The following is a 25666-nucleotide window of genomic DNA, read 5'->3' as shown; positions in this document are numbered from 1 at the left end:
GAATTTTGCTTGCCAGGCCTCAAGCTGGCAGTATAGAAATATATTTCTATATGCACATTTTTATGCACAGATTCAGCAAACTCAATTAGAAAACTATTTATTCTGGTGCCTCCTAAATTATTTTTTATTAGTCAGTTTTCAAAATAGAATCTTGTCTTTGAGTATAAGTTGTGTCAATTAGATAATGGAAAAGTCACGAATAAATAAATTATATCACCACTGTAACATACAAAGCACATCTTGACCTGGAATATTCTGTCTTGGTCTCCCCATTACAAGAAAATGATTGGAGCAAGTCTAGCAGAGAGTCACCATGAAGGCTGTGGAACACACGATGGGTGAAGAGAGGCTGAAAGACATGATTCAGCCTGAGGAAGAGAAGGGTAAGTGTAGATCTTATTGCTATCTCCAAATACCTAACCAAGACTATAGAGAAGAAGCCAGACTCTTCTTGGAGGTGCACAGTGGAAGAGGCACTGAAAACAGGTCTGAACATGGAAAATTCCTACTTGACACACAGATTTTTGATTTTTTTTTTTTTACACTATAAAAGTGGTTAAATATTGGAACAGCTTGCACAGAGAGGTTGCAGAATTTCCATTCTTAAGGACATTTAAAACTCAGCTGGATATGGCCATGAGTAACCAGCTCTAGTTGGAGGTTGGCTAAGATGGTTTCTGGAGGCCCCTTTCCACATGCATGGTTCTATGATTGACTGCTTCCTCTGTGGACACTATTCTGTGAGACTTTTAGCTCAATTTGTGTTTTCATCCTATAGTTCCACAGCCTTGGAAACCACAATCTGACTTTCTTATAATGGCTTCTCTTTTGCAAATAGGCATAAATCTAGCATTGAAGGAAACAAGGTAAAACTTCTCCTTTCTACAGCTGGATTACTCAGTCCTCAACTGTCACCAAATCATCTATTTATGGGTTTGCTTTCAAGAAGCCTTACACAGAGCCTTTCCTCTCTAGTCTGATTCTACTCATAATTTACAGAGGACAACTGTACAACTTTAGCAAGGAGACACAGGCCCAAAAAGGAACTAACTATACCAGACTACACGAGTTTGAAGTGCACAGCTTAAAATATCTGCAAAGACACAAAACTTGTCATTGTACAAAAAAACCCAATCCTGGAATGTATCACTAATTATGCCTTTCCAAAATGGAGACTCCTTCTATAAAATACCAAAGTTATGGTTCAAAATTTTAGTAATGACTAAGACACTTGCATATGAGCACCCAAAAACTGAAGTCAAGAGATTGACTGAGTACACCATATATACAGCTGAAAAATATCTCCCTTTTCAAACATAAGAGGTGGTTCCAAAGCTCAAATTTTAGCTTCAGAGTTCAAGACCTGCTACAAAGCCTGAGAAATTTGAAATTTGCCTTTTACCCCCCTTTTTTCTATGTTTTTTACACTATTTGGATCCGGGATTTACATGTAGGCCTGCCTTTAGAACAAGGTAAAGAGATACTTCAGCATTTTTTTTCCCCGGGGCCCTTGTTCTGGCCATATTATATTTAAATAAGACGCCAACAAGACCATAAATGACAACGGGAGCTAGAAAACAGTCTTGCTTGACTTTTTCCAATTTAAATAGAGTCTGGTGCTTAAACTGTCACTTAATTATTAAAGTTTGTATACTACTGATAGCGTATCCAAAGGCAGGTGTGGTCAGATGACACAGGAGGATATTTATGCAGGTTCACAGCCAATGAATATCGTAGTGGAGAATTGGAGAGTGTAGATTTTAGGACACTACAGTAAGGAAATTCTAGGATTCTCTTATACTTTTTTTAGTCTAATGCACTCACTGGATGCTCTACAGTTTCACACAGCTGAGGTTTTCAGTTCCCATTAGACATCTTCCTGAGGGGCAGCACCAATCTCTGCACTCTGGTGACCAGTGACAGGATCCAAGGGAATGGGATGGAGCTGTGTCAGGGGAGGTTCAGGCTGGACATTAGGAAAAAGCTCTTCACCCAGAAGGTGGTTGGGCACTCGAAAAGGCTCCCCAGGGAAGTGGTCACAGCCCCAAGCCTGCTAGAGCTCAAGGAGCATTTGGACAATACTCTCAGGCACATGGTGGGATTCTTGGGATGTCCTGTGCAGGGCCGGAAGTTGGACTTGATGATCCTTACAACTCAGGATACTCTGTGATTCTGTGATCTGGCAGGATGCTCTATAAATTCCAACACAAATCAGATTCTAGGGCCCTCAGTCCCAGTGGAACAGCTGGGTGGAATGGCCATAAAACGTATGCAAATACAGAAGTAGAGAAATACGAGATTGTCAGCAAGCAGTGCTCTGCAATTTTTAAACGTATGCATATATATATATAAGCATATATATATACATATATAGAGTATAGTTAGTTTTAAATCTTTGGAATAAATTCAATTTTTCTTCTCTCTCTCTTTCTTTCTGACTTTCGTTCACTCTCTCTCATGCTCTTATCACGAATATTACATCATTGTCCCTAAGAGATGGTTAGATTTTGGTCCATATTTCATGCCATATGGGCCAGACATCGTATTTCCCCCCTGTCCCCAAAGTGTTCAGTTGACAGTCACAGTGTTTTGTGAAAACTGTGAGGAAAACCAGCATCTTTTGAATAAATTCAATCTCTCACTAGAACCAAAGGTTGCAAAATGCTGAGAATTCAAGTGCCAAGGATCCCAGTGACAGCTCTAAAAACATCTATGGAGTTTCTTGTTTGCTCTTTTTCCCCCTAAGAGTACAATTTTACCTCCCAAAACATAAATTAAGGGAAATATTTAACAGTCAATGAGTCAAAACAGTCGAAGAAGGGTAGTTGGTTAATACATTATAAAAGAGCAGCAACCATTTGTGGACCACGCGCTATTTTGTTTCATTTCTAGACACATCTTGTAGGGATGGTCCCAGAATATACAAAATATACAACCTAATGACCACCTGCCTGCTTGCATAGGCCATTTTTATGGTCCTAAATGCAGTCTTTGGAGTCAGGGCCAGTGCCAAATAGGTTCAAATACAAGTTATGACAATACATTTTTTAGGTTTTTTTTCCTTTTGTAATGAAGACTTTAATCCACTTTGAGCCAAAGAAATCAAATTATCAATAGGATGGAAGGGTGAGCATGAGACCTCCACTTCTCCTTGATGATTCACACTGTAGGCCAAAACGGACCTCTAGGTTAGTAACACTTTAGACCAATCATTTGGAAATGCCTCACTGCTGTATATAAAATCCCTTCCTTCACCGCTCACATGGTTACATTTTTTCATATAGGTGTGGGCCACAACATCAACTTGATGAATGGAAAAGCAGGACTTTGATAATTTCTTTAATGGGCTAATGCTGAATGAAGCCATTGTACGTGGAAGAGGTTCTTGATTTCCTACTCAGAGACTGGAGTAGGATTTTTGGCTTGGGGGTGTTTTTTGTGTGTAAGATGCTCAACAAACATGTTTAAATTAAAATGTCTGCAGGTGCTCTTTACACAAACAAAAGGCTAATGTTTTAAATTGGTTAATAGAAGAACTGCAAGAAAAAGCAACATAATTCACCACTAAGTCACCGTGGGTTGTGGCTAACATGCTCACATGATGTGGAAGGAATCCTGTAGTCATGCCTGTGTGGCCAGTCCCAGACTGATATCCAGGTGAAGACAAGGAGTTCTGAAGATCACTTGTTTGTGGAGAAAAGAGAAAAAAGGTTTAAGCTTCCAACCAAGCTTTTGAAGTTTTTTGTTCAAAAAATAAACAAGGAGTCCTAGCTATGGCAATAAGGTGAGGCTTACAGAGACATTAGGTGCTGTATCTCAGGGGTTTATCCCTTGGCTACTTAGCCATCGTGGCAGCAGCTTCCAGAGTCCCTAGTGCATATGTTGTGCAATAGCCAAAAAAAAAATTAAAATAAAAACAACCAACAAAAATATAATCCTCCGTGAAGTCTACATAAACTCAGGCCAAAAAGAGGATGTTTGTGTCACAAGTGTCACTCCACAGTCTACTGCCATTAAGGCCACTGGTATTGACTTAAAAGGATCTCAATAGCTCAGTTCTAGGAAGAAAAACCAAAACCAAGACAAGTCAAAGTGTCTGCGAGAAGTCTGATGCACTGAACATTAGGAATTCTCAGAGAAAGAACAAAAAAACCAAGAGGTTAATTTTGGCTACCAAACTGGGATTTGGTTTTCTAGGTCATTGTTTTCCCCCCATCTATTTAAAAAGAAAGTTAGTGCTACAAATATGCAACTTCAAGACAACATATTCTTCTACTGAGTTGCACTGAGAAGCAAGTTAGATAAGCCCCTCCTACTGCTGTCCACCTGCAGGGAAGCCTCCTCTGTTTTCTTTGATTTCCATTGGCAAAAACAGGAAACAAATCCGAGGGATGAAGTACTGTAAGTAATTGTTCTTTTTCACTGACTTCACCTCTATACCATTTCCTCGCCTGCATCTTCTCGCATCCAGCTGGGGCAAGGCATAAAAGAACCGATGTATTCGAGTGTAACTGGGTGCACGACAGTGTGAGCATGTGGTCCCTGTACAGAGGATTACACGGGATCAAGTTCTCTTCTCCTGTAAGGTAGCACGTTGTAACTTGAGTTCCACTTTCATCTCACAACACTTAGCCCAGATGACATCCATGCCAAGCTGACTGATATTTAGATGTGTCTCTTCATGTGGAGGGCGAGGTGATCCGACCTGGAAAAACACCTGCAACATAAAGCAAGCAGGAAGTGAAATACGTACAGGATTTTGGAAAACAGGGTTTCTGCTCCTTCCTTGTTACGTGCAGGAGAAAACATATATCCCAGTTTAGAAACATTCCTTGGGTTATCCATGGATCACCACCAAACCCTGTGTGACTGACCTCTGTGCCCACAGATAGGCAACTATCCTGGCTCTTTGTAAGCTAAAGAGACTACTTTTATCCTTTCCTTGTTCCTCTCCCTCCCGCTTATTTCACTGAGTCAGACATCAGGGAGGAGTGTTTATCTATGCACCTGTACTATAAAACCAAATATTTAGTATGTGTGTGTTTGCATTTAAAAAAATCAGTTTTATTCAAGTACTCAGCAACATAATTTTTAAAAATACCAGGTTTTTCAAGTGCCCACTATTTGCAACAAGCACTGAAGAACGATGCTAGTTTTGAAAGCTGAATTCTCATTTCTAACTCCAAACTGGAAGGAAAACTGGCTCAGAGTTTGGAGGCTGACAATCCATCAGACTTCATCTCTCCCTTCCTCTCAGCTGGGAATGTGGGTGGTAATATGTGGATTCTGATGAATATTATCTCCCTGAAGGACGCTGACAGAAGATATTATGCCTATTTTGTAAGAGTGACAATTGAGAGACAGAGAAGGCAAGGAGGCTGTAAATCACACAGGTGTGGTAAAACCAGGGGGAAAGAAAACAGCCAGGACTTGGGCTTTCAACTCCTGTTCTTTATCCACAAGGCCTTTTTTTCCAACTCATAAGAGAACATGTTTTGTCATTCTGAACATGTAGCTGGACCTGATGAGATAGAGTGGCAGCCCTAGAGAACTAGTTGAGTTTTAGGGCTGGTCTAAACATGTAGTTAATGGAGAATATGGTAGACCATGAATTCGAAATGAAGCATCTATCCTTTATTAACTCACTCACTAAAGGTTTGTGACTGCCTTCTTCAGAAATTACTTAATCCACTCAGGAAGTGGGTTAAGATACTCTGAAAAAAACACACATACTCGAGGAAAAGAGCAACCCCACAGAGAGTTAATCAGAAATTTGTTTTCCAGAAGAGCTGCCTTGTAGTAGACAAGCTGCTGGGCACTCACAGCAGCAGGAACAGTAGCCCAAATTCAGGAACTGCATAGCACCAAGATATTGTCAGAGTGATCAGGGGAATAAGTTCTCAGGAGGACAAGTGCTTTTCTTACCTGTCATTCAATATATGCTTTATTCTACCAAGAATGCCAGTAAGCAAAAATACTTTTTTGATGCCATACCCATTAGATATGGGATTGAAAGTACCAATCCAGTACACACCCACCATCACAGTGTCATTTAAGATACGCATGGCACTGGAGAACAAACCACAGGAGAAGGAGGCAGTGGTTCTGGCTGCCTACCCCACAGCCCTACAATGGAACTTGTCTGTCACAGTGGCAGGACTCAGACACACTCAGAAATTAAATTTCTACTAGCAAACCTCAGCTGAGCATTTAAAAACAGGAGGTTTTCAAGTTCCCTGCAAATTCTGGCTTGCCTTCTTTCCACCTTAAGCCACAAGACCTTGGCTTATTTATTTTAAAAACATTTACTACAAATATCACACCAACCCCCACATACCTGTGGCTTTTGAGTAAACTGGTTCTGTAGGCTCCAAGAGCACTAGGAAAAGCTACTCACAGAACTGATTGGCCTGGCATGTCTTTTCAGTGCTCCACAGAATAAGAGTATAAAACAGCCACCAATAACAATCTGAAGAATATCCAAATGGCTTATTGTGAGAATCAAGATAGCTCATATATGTGCACCGAGTTTATTTTTCAAAAAGCAGTAGTTCAGTGTTTTGTAGTTTTCAGAAAGAAGAAGCAGAAGAACAACCAACCCGCCAAAAAAGCCCATACAGACAGATAAAAAAAGAACAATCAATTTAAAGGCAAACACCCAAAGGATAAACACCCTAAGCAGTGACAGGCTGAGAAAGGGAAGAACTATAAAAATGAAGCTATTTTAAATAGCTAGGGGACCTTTTCTGTCCTGCTGAAGCATGCCACTGCACATGTAATTGATCTGCATCTACACACAGAGATGAGTGATCAAGAGGTACATTTTTAAGACAAAGAAATGTTAAAACAAAGCAACTTTCACAAGAAAAGTCATATACTCATCTTCTATGAATGAGCATATGGCTCTGCTCAAGTCAGCTCTTCTCTACTTGCAGGGCTTAGAAGGGAGGTAATACCTTCAGAATGACAAAATGAAAGACTGCAAAATAGGATGGAGGCAGCATTCCTCCAAGGTCCTACATGAGGCACAGCAAGACAGACATGAATATGACAATGGACACTGGGCTTTCAACACAGCAGGCTCTGCACAGCCAGAATTTTCTAGCCCTAGGGTGACAAAATACACCCTTGGACCAACGTCTCTCTCATCAGTCTAAACTGAGAAAGCAGCATGCTCTGGCTACAAGGGCTGCCAAAACAAAACAACAGCTTGAGTGGCTGCCAAAAAGACATGCACCAGCTGGCACTTCAGTCTAGGACTAGTCATAAGACCACCACCCAAGCACAGCTTTTCCTCTCCAATTGTCTCTTTTAGAGAGGCAACCCAGGAAAGTGTATGCTGAGTCACACCATAGTGAGATCTGTTAAAATTACAGATTCAATACATTGTTTCACATCAATAAACACCATATTAGCAGCTATAATATTTTATAGGTAATAAAATGGTGCCATATTTGCTAGTTTATAGCTAATAAAATGGTACAAGTAATGTAATTCTTCACATTCTCCTATTGACTAATTTGCTTAGTTCTATCTCTTGGTAAGGCTGGTGGATGTGGATATTTATTTTCAACAGTAAAACAGTCTGTACAAAATTTTTGCAGCTAAATCACACTGCCAAAAAACCTACTGATTACTGGACACTTTTTTTTTTTTTTTTTTTTTTTTTTGGGGGGGTGTGTGTGGGGGGGGGGGGTGTGTGTGTGTGTTTCTGGGACTAGAGGCAGCAACGGAAGAGGCTCCACAGGATAAGTTGTCAAAGGAAACTACTCTCTTAAAAAATTAAGAAACAGGAGCTTGCTGGTCTCTAGTCCTGCCCATGACATGAGACTTTGCTCTGCACCTCTGGCTCTACACCTCTTTCAGTTCCAGACCAGCTCTGCGCATCATACATGGGCCCACCATAGCCTTCTCCATCATCCCTTCCCCAGTCTAGCTCTTCCTAGAAAGAACAGTTTATGCTAGAATAAGACACTCTAATTATAAAAGTATCACACAGGGATGTGTGATACACAAATTCCCTGCTCCCAAACATGATTCCTTCCTTTCTCTTTTTGCTATATCTCCTTAGCAACACAATACTGCTTGGCACTGAAGCCTCTGAAGGAAAAAATGGGAAGGTAAGTACAACGAGAGAGAATATATTGCACAGCCATCTTTCTTACCAGCTGTGGATTTCTTACCAGCTGTGGGATATGCTCATTCCAGCTAAGTGCACTCTTAGCTTGCTATCAACAAGGAAACCATGTGCACATGTGCACACACGCAGAGAGGAATATGCACCCCAACAGTCTGGCACTAAGCTGCTGTCTCCTAAACACGTATTCACATAGAATAAGCAAGTGCCATTACCCTGTCAAACTCTTCCCCTTGAAGTGCTGAGGGCTTTCACTGTGTGAGGAACACCCCCAGCCTGTGTTTCTGAAGAGCAAAATTCCTGGGGAATGCTAACAACCAGCATAACCCTGACATCTGGAAGGCACTAAGGACTTTCCTTTAGTGCTTTCCACACCACTTTAGCTGATTCTCCTTTCTCTCCTGCTGCCACAAAGCCACACACCATTTGCAGTACACATGATGTTACTCAAACCAGTGGTAGCTTGCCAGCTATGACTAACAATGTGATCTGTGGGCTGCACGGTGTTGGGATAGGGCTGGGACAGCAGGAGAAGAGAATCTCACCTTCTTATCTCTTTTGTTATAAAATTGACTTAAACACAGAGGGCATTAATAGTCCTTTGATATTGGTCAGAAGGTGAGAGACACAAGCACATCTAAAAACAGCCTTGGAAGGGAACTGCAGCCAGACTGTGTGAACAACATCCCCTCTGCTATCTGAATCACCCATTCCAAGCTCTGTTTGCCAAGATACAGCCTTCAGCTCTGAACAACAGGCATAGGATTTGTGCTACATCAGTGTTGTTAAAACAGCTCCAATCAGCTCCTTAAAATCTAACAAGCCAGCATGTCTGAGAGAGTGGCCACAGCTCCTGTCAATAATGGTGAGTGCAATAAAGGGTAGCAGTTCAAACACAGAGAAACTGTTCTCCAGCTGGAACCCTGGCTCAGGAAGGCACATCTTTAAAAGTCTGCCTAAATAGCTAAAGGCAGTTTTAGGCTCATACTTCAGCACTTGCTTGAAGTGACCGCTGCAACAGGTGGTAGCAGAGAGGCCTGAGAGTGAGAAAAGAATGAAAAAGAGTAGTATGGCAGAGTGGGGCAGAAGAACAGGCACTGTCACTCTAAAAGCTTGCAACAATTAACTGGGGAAATAAGGACAAATCTGCCTCCCATCACCACACACAGACAGTGTGGGCATAGAGTTTAACACTGCACAATTCCCAGCACTCTGAACTTTATTAATAATGTTTTTCCTTCATCTACAGATTCAGCAGAAGAGCAGAAAATGCATTCGATGATTACAGGAATCTGTCTCTTGACTGCAATGACTGAGTTTGCTGCCAAAAAGAAAAGCTAGGTAGAAAGGGACAATATGTAGAGGGAGAATAATGAACACTTAACAAAAGGCTGAAAGAGACCGAGGAGTTGAAAATAGTGGCTGTATTTCTTTAGATCTCTGCTAATAACATTGTTTGTCCTGACACAGAAACCCTGGGGCTGTGTGTCTATGTGTGTGTGTGTTCACTTGGAGGAAAGAAAAGAGAAAGGCAATGCCTTACATTTAAAACAGAGAACATAATTGTTCTCATTCACAGAAGTGCTTAAACAAAAGCAGAACTGCAGAGGTCCCTACTTGGCTTATCCTGTCCCTCATTCTGAGCAAACAAAAGATAATCCAGGGATAAAACAAAAGATAATCCAAGAGGAAGCCCTCCATGGGGGAAGGGGAACGGGAAGAGGGGAGACAAGGGCAGAAGAGCACTTAAGGAGATGAAGCTCTTGGAAAGGCAGGATGTGAAAATGATCAAATTTCCTTCCCATAAAAGGATGGGGTCCCTTGTTTATGTTCCTCACATCCTCTCTCCACGCATATTCTCTGTTGGTCTGGTGTACCCAGAGGCTTCCTAGAGCCTTTATTGTATTACAAAACGTTTCCTTATCGCAGTTGAGAACCTTAGTGCTGCATTAAAAAGATGGGTAATTTTCTTAAGCCTCTTTTAAAAAAATATATAAATAGGATTAGCTGGATAACATGTTCAGATGCAAGCACATTATTTGATTACTCAATAGTGGATCCAGGTTTCACCCAGGGCACTGCCAATCTTCAGCGGGGGGGTGAGTGAGGGAGAAGTGCTCATTGTTCGATCCTGTCAGTGCTGTCAAGAGTCATTACAGGGGTAATTGCTTTTGCTCCACCCTGATTTCTTATCAGCGGGGATTGGGGATGTGGAGAAGGGTGTTCTTTTGGTTTTGTTTCTAAATTCAAAGAACCAGCTTTCAAAAACACTCAGCACCAAGCAAGGATGAGCAGATTTTTCAGAGCAGCTCAGTATTTACTGAAGCAGCTAAAGCAGCGAGGGCTGTAAAAACGAATCGCGGCGAGCGGCCGTAAGGGCGGCTCTCCCGGGGAGCTGCTGCGTGCTCCGCTCTCATCTCACTTCTGAGTGCCCAGAGCGCTGCTGCGTGACAGGCTCCTCGGGAACCTCGGCTCTACGCACCTGGCAGGCTTAAATCTGGGCCCTCATGGAATGAAGGTGCAGAGTATTTCCCACTTCAAACAGATGTCAAGGGTGAGATTTAAAACTGTAGGAAAAGATTCACTAATTAGCAGGAATGTGCAGAGATCACTGATCTTACACAAAACAACCCCATGAACTTGAACGGTAAGATGTGACTAAATCACTCTTGGGCCTTTGGAAATGATGCCCCTTTGTTGTCTTTTCTTTAGGAGCCCTGCACTCAGTAATAAGAGAAGACAGTGATCATACAGAAATTAAATGCTTTTTCCCTAGACGTTTCCCATAGATTTGGGCCACTTGTGGCAGAACAGCCACACACACTCCCCATCCCTCCTGCCACACACCCATGTTTTTGTGAGGCCCGCCCTGCCAGAATGCGGGTAGCCAGCAGTGGTGCTTGGGGTAGTCCTCGAAGCAGAGCAAACAGAGGGAGCTCTGCTCTGCCTCTGTGAGCACGGCAGGCTTACAAGATCAGGAGATGGAAAGCTGGGGAGATGCCTTGTGGAGAGGGCCATCATTGAAATGGTCTAAGGCCCTCTGGATGTCTTCTCTGCTTTAAGAGTATTAACAAGAGTTGCCCTGTGAACTGAATCCTGTGCCCACAACAGACACCAGCAGGGTTCAGTCAGACCTACACCTGGTCCCACATTTTTCTCTGTGCTGTAGGATGGAAACAGTTTAAACTGCTTAGGAAGTATTCCCCATCTGCCAGGAGCCAGGTCTCTTGTCTCTGGGAGCTGGCGGCTCCATGCCAGTCACAAAAGTCCACATGTTTCTTGAAGACCTTGTTAGAAGCTGCATTACCTGTCACAATGGTTGCATTTAAAGGGCTTTGCACCCGTGTGCTTTCTGTAATGCCTCGTGAGCTCGTCGCTCCGTGCAAAACGCCACTCGCACCCTTCCCACGAGCACTTGTAAGGCTTCTCACCTGCAGAGGGGAGGAGAGAACAGTCAGCGTGGCAGCAGCATTACTGAGCACTCACCTTGAAAGCCCTGTGTCCTCCCACCCTGCCTCTAACCCATTCGAGTAGGTTAGCCCATCGCACAATTCATGGTCAGTGTGGGATGGAAATAACTTAGGGCTTATGATGGATTGTACTGAGGATAGTTCCAGTCCAGATTTTACCACTGCTAAAATTCTCACACAACCTTACCTCCTGTTTCTAACAAAACCAGCTAATTGGCTTTTGAAGAAGCCCTAAGAATGTCCTCAAATGCCTAAGCAGCTGTGTGGCCGAAGCTTGATTTTCAAACAGCTTTTCAGCTCACTCTAACCTTGCCAGATGTATTACTGTGGTATCTGACTGTACTAACACCTGAACACTGTGCAGGTGTGCACCACTCCTGAGTGACTACTACTGGATCACATGCTTTACCCCAATTCTGTTTACCCTTTGTATGGCCAGACTCACATCTGTTCCCCTCAGGCATTCATGCCTGCTGCCCCCAAGGACTGCACATTTTTTACTTCCTTCTGACAACAAAATCTACTCCTAGAACCAAGAAATTATGCGTCAGGTTGTGGAGTGTGAGAGGATACATTTTTACTTCTTTGAACCAGCTGGTCCTTCAGGCTTCTTGCACTACACCTTTATCAGCTGTTACTGTGCCCCAAAATACTAACAATACCACTGAAGGCAGTGAAATGGCACAGTAGTAGGACAGGAGAGATTCTAGTCTGCTGGTAGGAGCTGGACTTAATGATCCTTGTGGGTCCCTTCCAACTCAGGATATTCTATGATTCTATGTTCAGATCTATCTTCTAATGTACATCGGTCTCTGCAGATCAAAATCTGCCATGGTGTAACATCTGTGGAGTCATTAACACCTTCTGATGAAGAATTCCAAGGTCTCATGACTCCCTTTTTCTTATTCAGTGTACATGCATTGGTGTGCATTCAAATTGATCATCTCCCCCAACAACAAATGCTCCAGTGCATCTCCTCCTATATAAAGTCCATGTCACTCTTCCCCATGCAGTCAGTTGAGATAAAATGCAAACAAGAAATCACTTTCACTACCAAGCTTCTAAGAGGATTATTACTTATTTATTTGTTCTTAAAATTGCTAAGAAGGTAATCTTAAAAAGCCCACCATGGGCCACACCAAGGTTGCAATTGGTATGACCCCTCTAGGCCAGTCACATGAAACAATCACTTGACCACAGCAGACAGTGCAGAGACACGGATTGCTATATTTAGTGTGTCTATTCAGCAAGTAGAAGAGCGAGATCTGATTATGGGAGACCTGTGTATGTCATGATAATGAACTGGAGAGGCAAAAAGAGCAAGAAAAGTAAAAAGGGAAAGAGAATTGCAGCAAAATACATGAAAAAATGCCATTCTCTGGTTTCTGGTGAGTTTCTGCAGACTTCTTGTTGCACAGGCAGCTCTGCTGCACAGTGGTCATCTGCCCCAGACAGAACAGCAGAATGGGCTGAGACCTTAAGTGCAGTTGAGCCATTTTACTGGCCTCTGAGAAGTTTCTTTGGCTCGGTAGTTCAATTAAAGGATTCACTGGGATGAAGTTGTGAAGAGGGGGCAGTAGCTGGCAAGACTACACCAAAATATCCATTTATCCCACAGTTCCCGAATGAAGAAAGGCCAGCCTGGATGTCCCTGTTGTGAGTCACAGTGCCCCATGGGAAAATGCCCAACAGGACAATGGACTGAGCCAACAATAACACTAACCCACTTAGAATGTTGCCTGCTTGGTCATCTCGGCAGACTTGCCTTGTGTTCTTTTATTCTTTGAATAGGATTTCTTCAGGAAAATAAAAAGTTAGAATCTTCTTGTTAGTGAGCAAGGTGCTGGTGTCTTGTTTCTGGGCTGGTTACTCAACTGCACCTCAAACACTGTCACCAGTGCTGGCCCCAAGCACTGGAGCTGCAGTTGCAGCAGTCTCCCCCCAAGCCCTTTGCACCCTACTTGGCAAACAGCACCTGCTCTCCTCAGAAAAGGATGTCCCAGGCCTGGTTCTGTGCCTATGAAGGCACACCAGTTTTGTCTCAACAGTTCATGCATTATTTTAAAAAGTTGTCAGTAAACAAGCCTCGATGATAATGCAGTTCCTTGGTTCTCTGACGCTCTCTAGTGCCTACCTTAGAGTGGAGACAGCAAGGCAGAGAAACTGCCTTGCAGCACATTTGCTACACACACTACAAAGCAAATGCAGAAGATGACTGCTCAGCCAAATCTGGCAGGTACAGCCAGACTGAAGGATACAGTCATCTACAGAGCAGAAGGGCGAAGGAAAAGCATCCCAGGCTTTCTGTGAAACTATATAGGCTACTACAATTGAAGTGGAGTTTGGCTTGTTAAAATTTGTCGAATTTGAAAATGTATGGTGCTATATATAGGTTACGAGAGACAGAAAAGCCAAGCACGATTACTGGTAAACCCAAGGAATGCCATGTATCTCTGTTACTTGCTGCAGGGCTCCTCTCCCAAGTGTTCCAGCTCTGGCCTTGCACAGCCCTGAGCTGAGTTTTGTTTTCAGATGCTTCTCCTTTGTAACCCAAGCCCTGTTCTGCAAAATGTCAGACAGAACCTCTGAGTGCTCCAGACTGCATGCTGGCATACTGTGCTCCCAGTGCACAAGGTAAATGCAAAGGAGCACGGTGACCTTTAAAGCCATGTCAGACAGCTCCTTGACCCAGAGACCTCAAAGAGGTTAGATTTCCTGCCCTGCTGCAGCAACTCAAAAACACAAGAGGGAAGGAGGAGAGAGATCTGCCTGTCTCTGCATGTGAAGACTAAGAACAAACTGCTCCTTTAATGGCTGCTTTCACCTTACATGAAGATGAAACAGAAGTGTATTTTGCCAAGGTGCACATATGTAGAAAGCACGGGAAGGAAGAGGGGGGAGGGTCCTCCTACCTCACTACTGGCAATAGCAGGGAGAAGAAATGGGAAGGATCCTTTCCATGTGTTAGGCTGCTCTTCTCTTGTTCAGAGGATTAGTGAGACTAAAAAGATAGATGATGAAATCTTCCTCTGCTGAAGCCAATGGCAAAACTCCTACTCACTTCTACAGGGCCAAGATCTCCCCCTTTTTAAGAAATTAATTATGAGCATCAAAATCCAATTAAAAATAGGAACATCACAGAGCTGTGCCACACTGACTTTTTCTCAAATTAAAACCCACACTTAAAACTTGTGCCTGCAAGCCCCTCCCAGGAAGGAGGCTCTACTCCTTAAGTCACCTTTATTCAACACAAGGATTTGTGCAGTCCTTAAACAAATCCATAAATCCACATTTATACAAATACACTCAAATGGAAGAGCCAGTTGTCATCCAAAAAGAAGCCAATACCTAGGAACATGTTAAATACTCAGTTCTTTCAGTTCAGAACTTACTCACACCATGGGGCTGGTTCAGATTCCACACATCTAGAAATGTACCTGGGAAGGATGGGCAGCCAGCAGTGCAGATATATTCAAGCAGTGAATTATGCAATTTTCCTAGATGAGCACTTTTGTTAAAAAAAATGTATCATTTGCTTATGGAAAATCTATACCCAACACAGAATACCGGCTTTCAGCTGTTCCTACTTTTTCCCCTGGGAGTCAGAGACACTACCTAGTGATTCCAAGCTTACTGACTTGTAGTTTCCGTGGGCAGCATGTGCATCAGAGAGCAGTGCAGCACAGTGAAGGAGAGCTGCAGTGAGACAGTGGGTGCACAGGACCCAACATCCACACTGTGTGCATTTGAAGGGTGTTATTTCTGGCTGGCCACAGCCTGGTCCTGTGGCCTGAGCTGGGCTGTAGGTGAAGCATGCCAGCTGTGCACTTGCACAGCACCTCTCCTGGGACAGGCCATCCAAAACCATGGCTGCACTCCTGCCAGGCTGAACCAAAGCACAGTGAATGTGGGCAACCAAAGCCTCACCTCAAAAGAGGTCACTTGATCACCAGGAAACACTCACATCAGACACATCCTGAGTTGCCTGGTGAGGATCCTGAAGAAGCAGCCTGTACACACCTGCTTGAGCAGAGAGCCGTGTGCTGAAATCTACTGGTCTAGAAGGGTTGTATCACCTAAACACTGCTACAGAAATGCTATTAGCCCTTCAGATACACTTTAGGGTTTCAGTCCATCGTAACTGCACACTTCTGTGAAGCTGCCTCTCTTCATTGTGGCTGTGTGCTGTGGTCCATACCTCATTTTAACCTTTTCATGTTCCTGGAGCACATTTTATACCTGAGACTGGGATGTTGGGGGAGTAGGTTCTCTGTTCCACTTCTGTTTATGGCACCTCACACAACTGAGCTCTTCTTCTAAAAGTACCCCCGAAGCACATTTCAGTACAGTCTGGCCCTCCATCCTCTATTTCATCCAGCCTGGTCCAATCTGGTAACTGGAGGACAAAGACCTTTGAAAAATTTACGTGAAACGCGCAATAGTGAAGCTAAAATGATGAGTCATAAAAAAAAATCCATCAGACTTTGGCAGCCCTGAAATCGGGTCACTATTCCTTTTGTGACTAAGATGAATGCAAGACTAAATATTAGGCATCTAGTTACAAAAAATAAACAAATGATTGGTACAGCTTTCTTTTGAAAGCCAGAAATTTATCATTTGAAAGTATGAAAAAGCCAAGCACACAATGCTATTTACATTCCTATGGCAAACACACACTAGGTTTCCAGAAAAACATGATGGATAGAGCTGGGCTGGTTCTGTAATGACCACCACACTGATCCTTGGAACTTCTCCCTCCACTTTCCAGCCTCAGGCAGTCTTTGTGAGTTTCATTCATGCAGCTTTAGACATTGAAAGAAATAACCCGACATTGCCACCTATGGTTCTTTTTCAAGTTAATGGGGAGGCAAAGGCATGGGTGGACTGTGACACATCAGATCCAGGCAGACTGGAATTGGAGGTGAATTTCTCTACTTTGATGGTGCAGGGGGCCAGGCAAGCAGCTCAGCTGCAGGCACCTGTATCTTTGCTCTCCAGCCACAAACCAGAGAGCATCAGGTTTTCTCTCCAACACATTTAAATTGTAAACCCTGTACAAACCTTCACAACAAATATTTCCTCACAAAACACAGCAATGGGGATGTTGTCTCTTCTCAAGATCCAGAGACCCTGTCCTTGCCACCTACATCCCACAGACACCCTCTAGGTCCCAGACATATTTCTCTTGTCCAAGCAGTAAGGCAGTGTTTGCTAAGACATCTCACAGAGGCTGTTTCAGCAGAGAGTGATTATTAGAAACATTAGGCTACAGGACACAGAGGTACCTAACCAAGATCAGCTGAGGACATGATCACAAAACTACATCATTGTAATATTGGGCATACTGTACTTCTTATAGCTGCATTATTTATTGCCAGTCCCAAGGGTTAAAAAGTCATGAGTCCACTCTTCCACAGAAATAATGAGATTTTAAAGAAGAAAACAATAATATTCAGACATAATTTGCCTTCTGCTTTGTAGATAACCTAGGGCCATGATTTTAAACTTCTCTTTGCAGCCCTGCAGGCTAGGAACATTTATTTTGAAAAACAGAGGAAGAAATTTGCTCTCTATTCCCTGAATTCCACTAGCAGGGACTTTAAGAAGAAAACCCTCCAGATTTTGGGATGTGCACAATATGATCACAGAATTCCAACACTACAGGGTGAAACACTGGCTTCATCCAAGTCATTGGAGAAATGTTCATTAGGCTCAAGTTTCACCCTGTATCTTTACAGAACTGAAAGCAAACCAAGATTATTATGACTATCCTTCCATATCTATTCCCTTACCCCTCCCCGGCACTCTCCTGCAGGGCACTTAGTAAAACAATCAAGTAGTTTATGCCCCCAGTCCTGGAGTGAACTTCAGAGGAGAACCACAGTCAAAATCCTTACTGATACTTCTCTGTGCTAAAACATGGGAGTGTCATGGGATTCCTTTAGTCCCTTCACACTCCTTTTTGATTTAGCCAAAAATGTTTTAAGAAACTGAGCGGAAACCACAAATTCTGCCTGTATGCATATTTTGAAGGCCATTCAAAGAAGATATTCGTTGCACTGTGTTTGAAGAGCTCCTTGATATTACATAGCTACACAAAGTTGTGTGCAAAAGTGTGTTTAAGAAAACAACAGAAAAAAATCAGCATGTGTTCTATTCCACTATGAGTTTTTTATATATAGTTTCAGAATCCAAAAAAAAGTTTCCTGAAACACAAATATTTCCTTCCTTTTTAAAATCTGTAATTTAAAAACCATTTAAAATGAAACTGGTTCTAAAAGTCTCAATGTCTAAAAATATGTATTGAAAGACAGCTTTAGCTACACTTGTTTCAAGACTGATGTTCCCAGAGAACTAGACAAAGTAAAATTACAACTGAAAAAAGGAATTAAATGCAAGATTTCTTGCTTGTATTTTTCCTATAAGAAAACTCTGGGTGTCTGAGCTTTGTGAAGAAATGTGTGAAGAATCAGGTAGTGCCACTGGCTTTTTAAGAGTGTTTTAATAACTTTTCCTGCTACCCTTCCTGAGAAATCCTTTAGGGACCTACTGTTCCCTGGGCTGGTGAGTGGGACCATGCCATTGCAGGAGCAGCAGTGTCACGACTGCAGGATGAACCCAGGCATCCTTCAGAGGCCAGTGCCCATGGGAATGCTGCTGCTGCAGACACGAGTCACTCAGAGGTACCAGCAGCTGGTGTGGTTTTGGGGGAGAAGCAACCCCCCAGAGCACCTCACAGAGAATGTCCAGGCAGGCATTCCTAGTTGCTCTGCAGTTTATGATGAAAGTCTGCCTCAGCACAATGAGGAGCCTAATGTGGAACATCACAGTACCAATATTTTATATTTATGTAGCACTCTTCATCTCCAAGGGTCCCTGAGAGCTTTACAAGCTACATACATGGCATACCAATGAAGCCAAGCCATAATTCTTTTAATTAGATGAACATCAGCACACAGCACATGGCACAACAGAAACTGTTACTGGTCACTCCTCCCTTCCTATGTAAAGGGCTACATGAGATTTAATAGAAACATGTCTCAGAAGGACATTTGGGCTTAAGGACCCCTGAAAATGAAATCTAACCAGGTAAGTCTCCTTAACATCAGTGCCTGTCCTGCCTCGTTACTTTGTCACATATGAGACACAGAAAAGGAGTTGCCCAAACCTGCTCCTTGTTAAATATCCCTACTTTCACACCAGGTTCAGCACATTACCATCACATGGCTCAGGCAGCTGCTCTGCTGGTGAGGTTACAGAAAAGCTAGTGAGCAGCTGCAGTCCAGAGCACAACAACATCACCCTCTTTTTAAGATTAATAAGTTCATTTCTTTAGCAAAAAGGAAGAGCAGGCTATTTAATACACACATCCTCTGGAGATCAATGCTAATATCTAAGCGTATGTGCGTGCGACCCATCAACCAGTAAAACTAATTACAAAAATCAATTTCAGATACTTTTCTGAGCCTTTCATTCCTCAATATACTCCTAATTGATTTTTGTTGGAGAACAGAAAGCCTAATTAATATTTTTATTATTAAAAAGGAATGCAAAGGAGGGGGCAACGGTCAGTGCTCAATTGGCCCACTGATGCTTTCTACCCAAAAAAAGAGAAAAAAAAATTAAATTGGCATTTTATTCACAGTTTTGCCACCTGCTGGAAAAATGGAAAAGCCTTTGAAAGAGTGACAAAGCACAAGAGAAAAGCTGGCAGAAGACAGTATGGGGCAGAAGAGGAATGTGACAGGATTGTGAAATACACAATGTGAGAAGGTTGTACCTATTTTTAGAAGGGCAGGGATGATCAAGTGTAAAAGCAGTACATTTCCATGAATGATGTACAGCTCCTTTCATCCAAAAAGGTCAGCAGTGCCCTTATAGAGTGGTGACTCTGATCATATCTATATTAGAGATGGGGGGAAAGAGGTTAAGAAGCAGACCCAATGTCCAATCAGTCTTTCTACAAACTTCAAAGCTCCGGATTAGTTCCTAAGAGCCTTGCCAAGGCTTGTCTACCAAGCCAGCAGCAGTCTTCAGTGTGTAGCCATTCAGGACACAAAAAGAAACCAGTTTTTGCAGCATTATGTCTTACACACATACAAGCACCTAACACACATCCACAAAGCCCACTTGCCTAGCTGAAAAGCAAAGAAAAGCAAAGCATGTAGCAACATCCAAAGAAATGGAAATGCTCCATTTTCTGCTCAAGAGGCTGCATTTAACAAGTGCACATTGCCATCCATGCTGAGCCCTGAAGGAGGGGAGGAATGCCTGGCTTTATCTCTCTGGGTCTGTGCAAGACTCCCACTGAGAGTGATAAAGCCTTTGCAATGTGCTCCCCGTTCAAACCCCTCTCCACAGGTCCTCTCTGAAGGAAGCTCCTGGATGGTGGGGAGCAGGGCTGGGGGACAGATGCTGGCGCCAGCCTGAGCACACAGCCCCAGCTTCTGCCCCATTAATTGCCGGCACATCCTCCCCCAGGCCGGGCCCTGGGGACAGCAGCAGAGTGGTAGGGACAGGCAAGCACCCGGCAGCAACACCAGTAGCAAAACTACCCAATTAAGCCTCCAGAATAAGTGAGTGTGGAGGGGGGAGGAAAATGAAAAAAAAAAAAGGAAAACAAAAGGAAAACAAAAGGAAGAGAGGAGAGGAGAGGAGAGGAGAGGAGAGGAGAGGAGAGGAGAGGAGAGGAGAGGAGAGGAGAGGAGAGGAGAGGAGAGGAGAGGAGAGGAGAGGAGAGGAGAGGAGAGGAGAGGAGAGGAGAGGAGAGGAGAGGAGAGGAGAGGAGAGGAGAGGAGAGGAGAGGAGAGGAGAGGAGAGGAGAGGAGAGGAGAGGAGAGGAGAGGAGAGGAGAGGAGAGGAGAGGAGAGGAGAGGAGAGGAGAGGAGAGGAGAGGGAAAAGAAAAAAGAGAAAAGAAAAGAAAAGAAAAGAAAAGAAAAGAAAAGAAAAGAAAAGAAAAGAAAAGAAAAGAAAAGAAAAGAAAAGAAAAGAAAAGAAAAGAAAAGAAAAGAAAAGAAAAGAAAAGAAAAGAAAAGAAAAGAAAAGAAAAGAAAAGAAAAGAAAAGAAAAGAAAAGAAAAGAAAAGAAAAGAAAAGAAAAGAAAAGAAAAAAGAAAAGAAGAAGGGATGGAGTTGCTTGGCAACGGGCGAGCAGAAGCAGCTGTGCAGCAGGTCGGGCTGGTACCCAGGCGGCGGGGCCGGCCCATTAGCACCCCGCATCTCATGCATTTCGTGCCGGGGTCTCCTAGTAACAGCCTGTGCACGCCGGGCTGTTGCGCTTCCCCTCCTCTCCTCCTGTTTCTCCCGATCACGCGAGGCATCGCTGTTTGCCCTAATTACACATTCTCTGCTGCTTCAAGCTGCCATTACTTTGGTCCCCAGAGGAGCAGCAAGAAATTTTTAAAAATGTCCTCTAATAAGGGCTTCTAGTTTCAGATTCTGTGGAGCTCTGCAAGCTCAAAGATACAAAGCAAGGTAGCAGTGGCAGAAGGAACAGATGAAAAAGGAAAAAAATTCAGCAGCTCACTGGGTCAGATTTTTCCAGCACCCTGAAACATGTTCTCATCCCTTTGTTTTTTGTAAGGTATCTTAGAGGGTGGACAATGAGACAGCCTTTAAGGGACATGGTGCATATTTACATAATCCAGAGCAGTGTATCAAAGATGTGTTCCTTGGAAACCTACATTTTAGGTCAAGAGTTTCTGAGAAATTCCAGACTATATATAAAGGCAAATAGGCCAGAAAAATACGAGACACATGTATCACAGACCATGTTCAGAAATGACAAAATTAAGAGGAACAGACTTCCCTTTTCCAGATGCTAACATTTTAAATGGTTTTGCTCCATATTTTTGCTAATGAATGTGGGGTTTGCTTATTCAAACTATTGCACTGCTGATGTTTTTCAGCATTTACCTTCTTCTCCCCTTAGCCACTAGAAAATCAGAGAAAAGATGACCAAAAAAATTATGCAGACTGGCAGAGACAGCACAGGAATAAAACACAAGGGGAAAAGAACATACATTCCTTTTGTTTCCCATTTTTGTCAACAACAAAAATGGAAAAAGATCCAGGATCTCAATCATTCAGACATTGAATTTGATTTGGGGGTAGATTCAAAAAGGAAATCATGCACTTGGGCTTAAAGAATACACTGGCTCCCAGTAAAGGCTGCCCTGGTGCCAAGACAGAGCTACCTCCATGGTGGCAGGCACATGATCCTTGAAGATCCCATCTTTCCTGGTGCTTTCTCTGTCCTTGGGCTGAGCTGGCAGGCTGCACCCAGCAGCACGCGAGCTCCTTGCTGCTCCACACTGAGCAGGGCTCAGTAAAAAGGTCTTGGCAGTGCTGCTGGGCAACCCTTGGTGAACCAAGCAGACTAATCTCAAGAGCACAAGGCAGTGAGTAAAGATAATTAATTTTACCAGCTAGGAAGTTTCCCCATCTGGATTTCAGAAAAGGCACAAATGATTACCTGTCCTTAGCTCTAAGGGGGGTACACACAACCAGTTGGAAACCACCCAGGTCATTCATGCTGCCAGGTGAGTGCATTATGACATTCCATTGCTGGGTAACACTGTGCCTTCAGGGAGAAAAATTCAAAACATAAAGAGGTTTTCTGTATGAAACATATTTACTAACACACATTCAAAGCCAAGCAAGGCCCAAGAAAAAAGTCACCTTTGGGATTCTACAGGTCTCACAAAGAATTAATGATAAAATACCACTCATATGGAAGTCAGTTTACAATGGATCATAGCTTAATCCATTCAAGTTAATTTTTACCCAGATATTCACAGATAGAAGTCTTCTATTATTTTCAACTACACAGGCCAAGTGTTTAACTAAAATTGTTACACTGTGCACAGTTCTCTTCTCCCTGCCTCTCTCCAACACATATGCTCCAATTTCTAAAATAACAAACAACAACCACACTGGAAAAAAACCCAAATGTGGAAAATTTCACTCCGAAGAAGGAAAGGCTTTGCAAACTTTACAGGTGACTAACAAGATGTACAAATGGAAGTTTATACCAACTAATCTATTAAGACCTCTCTGTGTGTGGTGAGAGTCCACATGTACAGGACGAAGGAATAAATCCCTGCTAAGCCTCTGAATGTGTGCTGCCATACAGTAGAGTACACCTTTCTTTCAGAACTCAGCTGGGCATCAGCTTTTATCTTGAAACTCATGTTTGTCATCATTAGTTTGGCTAGCATGCCTGCAAATGTTTTTTCAGCACTCAGTTTTGCAGCCACAATTTTCAGTCCTGAGTTTTGAAAGCCAGACATCTTCAGGAACAAATCCACCTAACACAACAAATGTGTGCTTATCTGCAGATGGGGACTTCTGGGATTGCACACTGGCCTGCAGTGTTTTAAAGACCTTGATTCTTATTAAGCCTTCTCATTATGTCTAAAGTTGACCAGTGGAAAGGTTTTGGTTCTGCAGTCATTGTCCTGAAACAGGTGCCTTCACCCAGTGTGCAAGAAGTTGATCCACACACACAGCTGAGGTTCTATGCAGAAAGGGGTGCTGTGTGGCAAATCCACGAAGGTGAGTGTAGATGTTACCTATTGCTTTAGTGAGAATCTCAATCACTGCATGTGTATTGAAGGGAGTAAGCCCCTTTGAAATTTTATATGGTAGACTGTATCCAATTGTCATTGTGGTGATAAAAGGTGATTAAACACATGTGAAAGGTCATGGTATGTTGAGAATGATCTGTTATTCCTCTTACAGGTCAGTTTGTCCAAGCCCTTGCTCAAGAGGAGTTAAGATTTCTTGTCAAAATGCATGAATTTTGGCTTTCTTCTTAACATGGGTTGTCACTTTGCCCTCAAGAGGACTTTGTGTGGAAACACATCATGCCTGCCCAGCTGGGGCACAGCACTGAATGCAGCTTGGATGGAGTCTGGGCACAGCTCACAGTGCAAATCCTGTGGGACACAGTGCCACTGCACTGCTGGGCTCAGTGCCTGCCAGCAGGCATAGCAGTGGGAGCAGCAGGCTTCACAATCCACCTACCCAAGTCCATCCCAGCTCCATTTTGGCTTTCCTTGCCTGCCAGCCAGGCAGAAAACACCTTGTGACTTCACAGAGCCCTGTGCAACAGCAGCCTGTGATGTTACATTGCCAGCACACGTGCAAGCACATAGAGACTGGGCAGCTACTTAGCCTGAACGCCAACCAACATGGCAGGCCGAGGCAGCTCACGTGTCAAGATGTCATCCTTGCAAAAGACCAGAATGAGGCTCATCCTGGTGGTCTTCCTGACCATGGTGCTCCACAGGCTGTCTCTGTCCTTCACTGCCGTCATGTATATGGCTGAAGAATGGACCAGCAGCCTCGACCCTTGCAATCCCAATGACTGGGTCAGGTTCAGGATGGACATCATTCCCAAGGGTCCAAACAAACCGCCTGTTGTCACCAAGAGCACAACTGCTGAAAGGACCAGCGCCACCAGCCTTTGCAATTCCCAGAACTGGGTGAGGGAGAGGATGGACATTGCTCCTGAGTGACTGAAGCAATTGCCCATTATCCCAGAGAGTGCAGCCTCTAACCTGCCCTACCCTTTGTCCCAGTTTTCGAACTAACTTGCCCCTTGACATGACCTCGTTGCTCTGTATGGCCTGGCAACCTGTGGGGCTGCTCAGCATGGCTTCTATTGCCTTCTACATATGGAGAAATGCGAAGAAACCTCAGGGACAGGGAAGGTGATGAATGTCCTCATCTTCAGTAGGGACAGACTGCTGGGAAAAGAGCCCCTTCAGGTGGTCCAAACTGTTCTGCAGGGTGGAGGCCAAAACCAGCCTGCCACGCAGGGCCATGAGGCTTTTCTACCACGTCCACATGAAAGAGCTCTTCTGAACTAAGGAACCAAAGACAATTGACAAAACAACCAAGACAATACCAGATTACAAGGAAAAACAATGCCAACTCATCAAACCAGGGAAAGGGTAATTTTGGCAGAGAAAGATCATGACATTGGCTCACAGCGCACTGATTCAAGAACTCAGAAGAAGACTGAGCAAAAGGAGTAAAAAATTTAACAAAAAGAAGATTGAACAATAATTAATGAATTTATAATATGAACTATGGCTTGTAGCCAAAGAATGCCTCCGTTTATGTCAAATGATCTGTGGGAGTGGCTAGACCAATTGGCAGTGCAGATGTAAACCCATGTGGGCTGCTGAATTGTGGCAAAACATTGCCAAAGGTAGAGAAGCTGGTTGTAAAAGTACACCATGTAGATGCCCACATATCCAAGAGTTGGGCTACTGAAGAACATTGCAACAATGAACAGGTGGACTGGGCTGCCAAGATGAAAGTGTCTCAGATGGATCTGGACTAGCAACACAAAGGTGAATTATTTTTGGCTCAGTGGGTCCATGACACCTCAAGTCATCAGGGAGGAGATGCAACATACAGATGGGCTCGTGATCAAGGGGTGCACTTAACCACAGACAGTATCTTCCAGGTCATCCATGATGTGAAACGTGCTGCAATCAAGCAGACCAAGCGTAAAGCCCTTGTGATACAGGGGACAATAGTTGAAATAAAAGTATGGGAAAGCCTGGCAGATCAATTACATCGCACTCCCACAAACCTGCCAAGCCAGGCACTACGTGCTGACAATGGTGGAGACAACCACTGGGTGACTGGAGACGTACCCCATGCCTCGTGCCACTGCCCAGAACACCATCCTGGTGACATGGAACCTGAGTCAGACAATGAGACTCATTTCAAAAACAGCCTCACAGAGACCTGGGCCAGAGAGCATGGGACTGAATGGGTGTCTCATATTCCCTATCCCTACCAGGCCGGTCTCTCTACCTACAGCTGGTTTGTGCTATAAGGCGGGCACAATCTGTGCCATGATGCCCATGGTTTTATTTGGGACACCACCACCCTTGGCAAAAGCATGGACACCTCTGCTCTGTATTTAGGTCAATTTCCATGAAGCCTTGTAGTTCATCTGCTCCTGCTTTCAAGTTGCTGCTGCTGGTATGTAGGTATGTGGGACTGTGTCCACATGGGGTGTGAAAGACAGGCTCTG

The 25666-nt window shown here is 43.5% G+C and overlaps 1 protein-coding gene across 1 annotated transcript in view; it reads right to left on the bottom strand.

Annotated features, from left to right (window-relative positions):
- Positions 1-4594: 4594 nt before the first annotated feature.
- The window catches only part of KLF7 (KLF transcription factor 7), a 58091-nt gene continuing 37019 nt past the window's right edge, over positions 4595-25666 (bottom strand). The window contains exons 3-4 of the mRNA XM_082284644.1: positions 11445-11568; positions 4595-4717 (exon numbers count right to left, since the gene is read on the bottom strand). Of these exons, the coding sequence (XP_082140770.1) occupies positions 4666-4717; positions 11445-11568 (176 nt within the window). The 3' untranslated portion in view covers positions 4595-4665. The remainder of the gene's footprint in view (positions 4718-11444; positions 11569-25666) is intronic.

Source organism: Coloeus monedula (assembly GCF_965178545.1).
Source record: "Coloeus monedula genome assembly, chromosome: 7".
Taxonomy (NCBI): Eukaryota; Metazoa; Chordata; class Aves; order Passeriformes; family Corvidae; genus Coloeus; species Coloeus monedula.
The sequence above is the reverse complement of the archived record's forward strand: the minus strand, read 5'-3'. Positions and strand labels throughout refer to the sequence as shown.